The 8,984-nt window shown below is 41.2% G+C and overlaps 1 protein-coding gene across 1 annotated transcript; it reads left to right on the top strand.

Moving 5' to 3' along the window:
• Nucleotides 1-3,098: 3,098 nt before the first annotated feature.
• On the top strand, nt 3,099-7,956 carry Arl13a (ADP ribosylation factor like GTPase 13A). Its single transcript, XM_012517377.1, is given in 6 exon segments — nt 3,099-3,138; nt 4,549-4,643; nt 4,646-4,731; nt 5,754-5,847; nt 6,674-6,780; nt 7,866-7,956. Coding segments are annotated over 6 exon segments (513 nt in total).
• Nucleotides 7,957-8,984: the final 1,028 nt, after the last annotated feature.

Genomic DNA, 8,984 nt, shown 5'->3' on the forward strand with positions numbered 1-8,984 from the left:
CAGGGAGGGGCTTCCACATCACCTTCTACTACTTTGGCTGGGCCTTTTATGGTACACTATGGAGATAACTGCAGACAGAGCCTCAAATTCTAAGGTCTCTCTCTCGTCTCTCTCTCTCTCTCTCTCTCTCTCTCTCTCTCTCTCTCTCTCCTTCCTCTCAGCCTGTTTATGTAAGGTTTATTGTCTGCTTGTTTTATAGAATGTCCTAATTGAAAGTTCTCTCTGCATCAGAATAAATGAGATGAAACTATGCAAATTATTGCAATCAATTATGAAGAACAGCATGTTTAAAATGGTATCTAGCCCCAGAGCTTAAGTAACATGAAATTTGGTCTAGATAAGAGAGACAGAAGTGGAGTGATAAAAAAAGGTTTCACAATATGAAACTCATTGTGACAGCTAATATAGAGTGTTGGAGCTTGAGAAACTCTGTCAGTTCAGAGATATACAAATTTAATGCTACATCTCCAGTTTAACAACTTAACATTTCAAGAAGCAGTTATGCAGCACTTCAGGAAGCACTATACTGGTTGTGAACACTCAGCTAACTACTAAACAATTAATGAGGCAAGTGCCTTGACTGGCATAAGACACACTACATATGTATTTCAAAATAAGTAAAGGGTTGAAATGACATGGCTAAATTTTATATAGCCCAGCATTCATTAGAAAAGTACAGTACAGGGAGGGCTCACCTGACTCCTGTGTCCGTAGCCTACTTGAAGCCCTCTCAATTTCTCTGAGGTATAGCAGCAGCCATCTGGCTGATCTTGCCATCTCCAGTTGCCTCTCAGTTACCAGAAAGATTTATGCACAAATTTGATTGTAACATTTTTCTACTTAAATCTGTTCAGTGCCTCTCATTGCATTCAAAATAAAATTATTGCTCCTTAGGAGGACACAAGACCTTGCATGATCTTGCCTCTTACTCCTTCAGTTTCATTTCTCATGTTTCTTGCTTATGTCCTCTGATATACCAAAACAAATACTTTGGCATTTCTCTCCGACCACTCTTCCAGCTCACATGGTTACACTTTTAGTAGCTGCTGTCTCACTACCTAGCATTTCATCCCTTCTATCATACCACAGGAGAGCCTCCCCTAATTCCCAATGCCTCCTTCTTTGCTCTCACTCTACTCCATACTTTCCTCAGCCTGCATGTGTCCAGCCATCCATGGGCAATTGCAAGTCCATCCTTTAAAGCGTCTTTTATGATACAAGCAGCCCACTGTGGCATGTTTGCCATAGGTTCACCAACACAACCCTAGACTGTGAGTTACTTGAGGAGAAGTAATGGATCTTTTTGTTTTTGTGTATTTAGCTTCTGAATTTTAGAATCTTCAGGCACGTGTTCAGCAAATATTCATGGAATTATTCCACCAGCAGTCACCTATTCTCATGAGACTACATGTTGCTGCTTTACAAATTCTTCCCCTGCCCCAAATACAGCCCCAAGTACATGTCAGCTAAAGTTCAGCCTCACACAGCCTTCTTAGGGGCACCAAACTTGACTCCTTGCCTTTCCTATTTCTCTGGCTGGAAGAAATGGTAAGAAAGCAGAGCAGGAAGGTTAGGGAAGCAGAATAAATCGCAGGATTGCTGACAGATATGAAAATGATTTCCTAGAGTGACAACTTAGCCTTGCCTATCCTCATTCAGTATGAGTGAGGCCTTGGAATCTGTATTTTAAGACTTACTGGGGTATTTCATTTTTCCCCAGTGTATTCCTCTTTCTTCATTTTTAGAGTGACAACTTAAACTTGTATAGGTAGAATTAACCCAGTCCACCTCTGGCAGGTGTACTCAACATGCTGGATAAAGTATAACATTAAATTTATTATTTCTTTCTCAAGAGAGTTTTCTTCAGTCCACTAAGACCCAGCTCCCCTTACATGGGCTTTGGTGGAGGTCGTGGGCCAGCACCAGCAGTTCTAAATCAGGGTGAAGGAGTTCAGTCCTTGCGGGCTTCAGGAGATCAATTTCTGATCACTTTGCTATGAATGGCACACCTCACACAGTAATGTAGATTCACATACAGCTTGGGAAGCACACAACCATCAAAGACACTTGCTTTGAAAATGTCCCTGATGGTGGCAGCCTCCACTATGTTCCGAATGACAAACTTCTTAATGGCCTTATCCTTGGGTATGTACTTGGCGCAGTTCGTGCAGCAAATAAACTGCACATGACTGTGGCCCTTTTTAGCATGACCATTATTTCTTCTTTTTTTTCTTCATATTGGAAAGCAGGACCCCCCAAAAAAAACCTGGGGTATTTCTGATAGTCAGCTAGCTTTAGGAAGCACTCATTTGCAATTATTCATGTTATGAGTGTACAATAATAGTGTCTCTTTTCCATTCCAATTACTAGGAGACAGTGTCCAAAGTCTATTTTACTATTGATAATTTGCAATTGCTGCATGAATAACTTGGAAATGATTTATAAATGCTTTGACTTATAGAACTTCCTTTATTCCCAGAGGAGATTTTCATGGGCATAATGTCACATTCTGCAACATGTCTCAGCATCCTCTGTTCATGCTGGACCACCAGAGTCAACCTAGTGTGTTTCTGTATACAAGGAATTCAAATAGCTTGCGTTCTCTGCACCTGAAAAATGTTTTAAAGGATAACTATTTCTTTGAGAAGGAAATTGCAGTCTAGAAGTAATAACTTGTGTGAACATTGGAAGCTGCCAGCTACAGAATATTTTGGCACACAAACTATTATTACTGATGACACCATTCACTATAGCTTCTTTGTCTGGCATGGTCAAACAGGGCAAGAAGCCCAAGCATGTGTACAATAGGTGCCCTTAAGTTAGGACATTTTGGCTAGCACCTCTCAACCTAGTTACATATTTCAACAACTTGGAAGTTTTCAAAAATAACATGATGCTTATTCCCCACTCCAGATCTATGAAATCAAACCTCCAGAGAATGAGGCATAGCACCACTGGTTTTGAAACTTCCACTAGTGATTGTGGAGAAGAATGAAAGTAAGAGATGATGATCAGTCTCATCTAGGGAGCCTTCAAGTCTCCTGACCAGTTAGCAGAGACTCAGATATCTTGGTCTGGGAAGGGCCCATGGAATCTGCATGTTAGCATGTTCTCCAGATGATGCTGAAGCACAACCAGGTGAGTGTTTCATGGCATTTTAGAACAGTAATTATCAAGCTTTAAAATGCAAAGGGGGTTGGGGAGATGGCTCAGTAGAATAAGCACTTGCCTGGCAAGCACAAGGGTCTGAGTTCAATTTCCAGTTCCACCAAAATAAAATTAAAAAAATGCAGAATTACCTGGGGATTTTGGTAACTATAGAAATTGGTTACATATAAATATTTGGGTTACCAGAATATAAGTTCTGAGTTATTCAGCACAGGGTAGCAGTTAATTTTTAACCAGATGATCTCCAGACCATGATTTATGAAATACTCATTCTATCAGGGATAGAGAAATGAAGAGGAGAAGAGAGGAGAGGAGAGGAGGGGAGGGGACAGAGGACAATGGAGGGGAGGGAAAGAGTTGTAAGAAAGAGGGAAACAGAGATAGATAGATAGATAGATAGATAGATAGATAGATAGATGGATAGACAGAGACAGAGAAAGACAGACACAGACAAGGAGAGACAAAGAAATACAGAGAGGGAGAAAAGATCAGAGATAGCTTCCTAAAGAAAGTGATCCTTGAGATGGGCCTTGAAGAAAGGGTGGAAAATAAAGACATTATTCATTCATTCATTTATAAAATTCATCCAATAACTGTTTATTGAATACCTATGTGCCAACCAGTGTGCTCAGCATCATGAATAAGATGGTGAATAAAATTAAATGAGCCCCTTTTCTTTTACAATTCATAACTCAGGTAAGTAAATCATCAAGTTTAGAATGTCGTGATAGATACTGTGTGTTTATGGAAATGGTAAGTTCCAGAAGAGAAACACCTTATCTAGACTGGGGATGATGCCTTGAGGAACAGCTTTCTAGAATGAAAAGATCTGACATTTAAAAAAATAGTCATGAAGGAAGCACAGAAAAGTGGAAGAATGTTCTAAGACAGTGATAGCAAACCTTTCAGAACTTTCATTGATACCAAACAGCTGGTTATGGCACATGTGCAATAGCTTTGCCAACACTAATCTAAGCCAAAAGACTGATATGTTGTGAAAGCTCAGTAAGAGAGATAACAGCATGTATATAGATTGGAGCCAGGCAGAGCAAGGGAGACAGGCGGAGCAAGGGAGAGAGAGAGGCTGGGGGAAAACCAGGGACATTGTGACCACCAGCTAAGTAAGAGTACTAGGAGATAGTCTGACCAGTTAGAAGATTGTTTTCTATCCTAGGAGCAGGGTGTGCTTGCTTCAGGTTACTGAGCCAAGAGGGTCCACAAGATGTAGTAATGGCTTAGAAAGATGTACTAATGAGTATGATCAGGGTGGCAGTATACCTAGGTAGGATTTCTGAGAGCAGGCTACATTCAAGGTTCTATGAACTGTTTGATCTAACTAGATTTTCCTGATCTATGGCAGCCTCACTCCTCTGCCCTTAGGTGTAGTACTTTCCAGCAAGATACAGAATGGTGGGAAATCAGAACAGATTGTACTGCTGCTAGACGAGTATCATGTGTCCCTCTATAACCTGACTAGAGAGACCCACAGGGCTCAGAAAAATGGCTAAGCTACTGTGCTCAGACACAGGCCCTCTTTTTTTCTGGACAGAGTCTCGCAGCATAGTTGAGGGTGGCCTTAAATCCATTGTGTAGCCCAGACTGGCCTCAAACTCATGATGATCCTCCTGTCTCAACCTTTCAAGTGTTAAGATTACTGACATGTGCCACTATGCCTGGCAACATGCCTGATTGATTTTAAAAAGAAGCTGCAGGGAAACCCATCTGTAAGGTGCATTTACAGTAAGATTCTATTTTTGAGTCCTATTTCCACTTTCAAGTTTATACCCTAACAGAAATATAGAGATGATGGGTTGTCCTTTGTCACAGCCAGATACACCTCCTCTTCTCTTTAACTCAGAGAGATGGAGTGGTCCAGTCTTCTGGGGACTGTTTAAGAGCTGCTTTATAACACACACCATCATGTGGGACATGCTACCTAATTGCACAAAAGGAATTCTGAAGCTAAATATCAAAGGAAGATGGAAAGTGATATCTGAATTGCCTGCACTCAACCCTGAATTCTGTGTGAAGAGTATTTTCCTGAATTTTCCTCTTATGTTGTCTGGTCTTTCTCTGATTGTGATACTTCACAGGGGCAGAGAACAACCCCTATTTTGTATAATCAATAACAATGCCCCCTCCCTTAGCAGATTGCTCAAGAGTTATGTTACTGGCACGTATTTCAGGGCTATAATTCAAGTGATCTGTCAATCCTCACCCCCCCTCAACCCCTTTTTTATTCCTTATTAGCAATCCCAACAAGAGCAAAAGCAGAGTTTGGGGAAAAGTGTAACGACCCCAAATCTATTCAGATCCCAGCTAGTGACTCCAATTAAAATTTGATGGCATGAAGCAGGGAAAATGAGAAATGAACTTGACAGATTATCATGGAGTCAAATAATTTCTATTATTCTTTCTTCATTAAGAGTTGGGTTAAAGACTCTAGCTCCCCTCATTTGGCATGACTTTAAACCTAATTCTCGGATGGATAGCAGCTGTACCAGAATCATTTCTGTTGCCCTTAGCCTCTATTTCAGTTTCACTCTTTCTCTCTTCTTTCCTCTCCCTTCTATGGACTGTTTCAGCATGGCAAAGAAATAAGACAAGAAGAATGTCTTCTTATCTTGTGATATTATCAAATATTTATTTCTTTTGTGTGTGTGTGAGAATGTCCACATGGTATGTTCAACCCTTTCCTTTCCTCTCTCTGTAGGGCAGTGAAGGGGAATCTTTTAACACTTTCAATGATACAAACAGCCCATTGTGGTATGCATGCAACAAATTCACCACCACTTCTCTAGAGCACAGCTGATGTAGCCCTGGCTCATTCCATCACCAGCCCCACATGATGGGTTTGCAGCAAAGTCCCTTTCTGCCAAGCAATATCTACAGTGCTTTCTACTGTGGTGGTAGTAATATATACTGAGACCTCAGAACAGCCCTGTGAGATTCGTAGTTTTAATATCCTCATTTTATTGTAAGAAACCTAAGAAGTAGAAACTCTTAAGTGACTGACTCAAAGTCACACAACAAAGATACTCCAACAACTTTGAATTTAGCGTCTTTCATAAATGAAATAAACTGCCTCAGATGTGAGAGCTGAGTGCTTCCTATGGAATCTGTATCTTCTCCTTATACAGCATAACTTATTTAAGTGCTATGTAGATGAGAATGAGTGAGCCCTTGGGCCCTAGAGGCCCAGGCTGCATGTCTGAGGCCTTTTCTCCATTTTTATTTCACATAACTTTTTTTTTCATTTTATGTATTTGGTACAGAGTCTCACTATGCAGCTCAGACTCATAGTGATCCTCCTTTTTTTCCATCTCCCCAGTGCTGGGATTACCATGTGCACCACCATGTCCTGACTCTTTCACCAGCTCAGTGTGCCCAATGCATGGGACTGGTATGGCATGCAGGACTGGGGATTGAACCCTGGTGCTTGTGCTTGGCAAAGCACATGCTTAGCCCACTGAGCTACATCACCCGCCCTCTCTATTTTTTTTGTCACGACCCACATTCAACCATGAAAGACCTCCAAAAGAGGAAGCATCATTCCATAATTAATGGAATACACTGGCTATTAGCTGTCATTGGGAATAAATATGAGTAATTGTGTTAACAGTGTCCCCCCACTTTGAGCTTACCAACCTCCAAGAGTATCAGAGTCTTCAGAGAAGGATGCTTATCAGTCAGGTACATAGTCAGCTCCATTATACTTAATGACAAAGATGGAAGCAGGAGTATATCTTCAAACTGAACAGGCAGTTCTGAAAGACCCTTGTATTCTAAGTAACACTGAGCAAGCCTTTCAAAATCAAATGAACAGTGTGTGGCTAGAGCAGTGCCCACCAACACTCCAACATTGTTAGATACACCCCTAATCCTCTCACAACTGGAGTGACATCATTTGGATGAGTTGCCTTAAGTAAAACAAACCTTGTGCTGAGACAGCAATTGAGACTGGGTATGGTGGCGTGTGCCTGTAATACCAGCTCTTGGGAGGCTGTAATCAGGTGGATCACTATGAATCTGATCTAGTAGTAAGTCCCTGAACACCTTGTAGACCCTTCCCTAAAATACAAAAAAAAAAAAAAAAAAAAAAAAGTAAAACAAACCTGTCAGTGTTAACATTTCTCCAAAGTAGGGCTCCTGTTCTATGACTTGCTATTGTGGAGGAGAAAAGGAACATGAGCCCCTAAAGAAGCCTGTTGGTATTATTCTGGGGATGAATGTCATACAGCTACTCCATACTCTCACTCTCCACTTCTCTAATTCTCCCACTAATAAGAAATGATAGGACAGAAATAGGAACTGAAAATAAAAAAAAGAGTTGATCAAGATTTTAAGCAGCAAAAGAATTGGTTTCTTAATCCATTGTCACCTTCATTGCCCAGTGGCACTTGCAGGAATGGAGTAATAGCTTTATTAGATAAGGCAGCTTAAAATGTGTTTTTCCCTATTACTGCTTTGTCCTTTCAAACTTCCTCAGCTTCTCTAGCAGGCTGGGAATGTCCAGGGGACAAGATAGCACTTTGGAAAAAGATGACATTTAGTACAACACTCAATGGAAGATAGGCCCCTAAAGTTACCCCATAGGTAAATGTTCCTTAAGTCCTATTTTCCAGGTACAAATCCTTGAACTCTTGAATGCCACCTGATCCTGCCCCATGTTGCCCTCTTATTTCTGTACAGAAAAGGAGTATAAGATCAAGGACCAAAAATAATGTATCAATAACATTTGCTTTAGAAGAACCCATGGAAGAAGGTAAATGTTCTAGGAGGAATTGAATTCCACACACTACTACCCCTTCCTACTATTGAAGTAATGACTTCCAGACTCCAGCTCCAGTTGATGACTACCACTTTGTTTTTTCTCTTATTTTTTAATAACTTTATTGAGAAACAGATAGAAATGAGACAGTTTCAAAACCAATTAGACAGTTTCAATGATGAATACATTGCATATTGTTGTCTTCATAGTGGTTATTCATAGTACAAGATGCAGACATGATATCCTGTCCAAACACTATTAGAACAAATCTTTCTATTCATAGAGCTATCTGGAGGGAGAGCACCAACGTATAGGCAGCAATTTTCTCTAGGTGTAAGATACTAGGTTATGTTGAAAAGTAAAGGCCTAGGTACCTTGTTTGATCTTTGCAGTCATTAGAAAATTTCTTTTCTAAGCCAGATGTAGTGCTGCATGCTTATTGTAATGGTTGATATATTGTGTTAACTTGAGAAGTTTAGAAGTTTAATTAATTGACTCAGCAGGGGGGCCAGGGTCCTTTCTTTGTAAATATTCTCATCCTGTGCAAGAGGATGGCACAGATACTGGGTGAGTGCTACACCCATCCTAGGATGGGTACCCTGCCTACAGTATAAGGGAGGAAAAGAGGCTTGATCTTCCCTTTGTTCTTGTTGCTTTTTCAGTCTTCTGCTGCCTTGAACTTTTGCCCCTATGCCAGTCTGTCTTGGAGCTAGCTGATTACAGACTGAAATCTCCACAAACCATGAGCTAAATAAACCTTTCCGAGTGAGTGAGAGACCGAGGGCTGAGGGATCCTGAATAGACACAGAGCGCAGGCCCAGCGAGTGAGTGAGATGACCCAGGGCCTGGCGAGATCCTGGACAGACTCAGAGCACAGGCCCGGCGAGTGAGTGAGACCACCTGGGGCCTGCTGGATCCTCATTCAACCCAGGCTGCAGGCCCAGCATGGAACCCTTCAGCAGAACTCCCTGCAAAGAGGCTAGAGGCAAGACCCACCCAGCTGATTCAGGAGTAGAATATCTTGCCAGAGAGACACACAAAGGGT

This window comes from Octodon degus, unplaced genomic scaffold, assembly GCF_000260255.1.
Source record: "Octodon degus isolate 3935 unplaced genomic scaffold, OctDeg1.0 scaffold00171, whole genome shotgun sequence".
NCBI lineage: Eukaryota > Metazoa > Chordata > Mammalia > Rodentia > Octodontidae > Octodon > Octodon degus.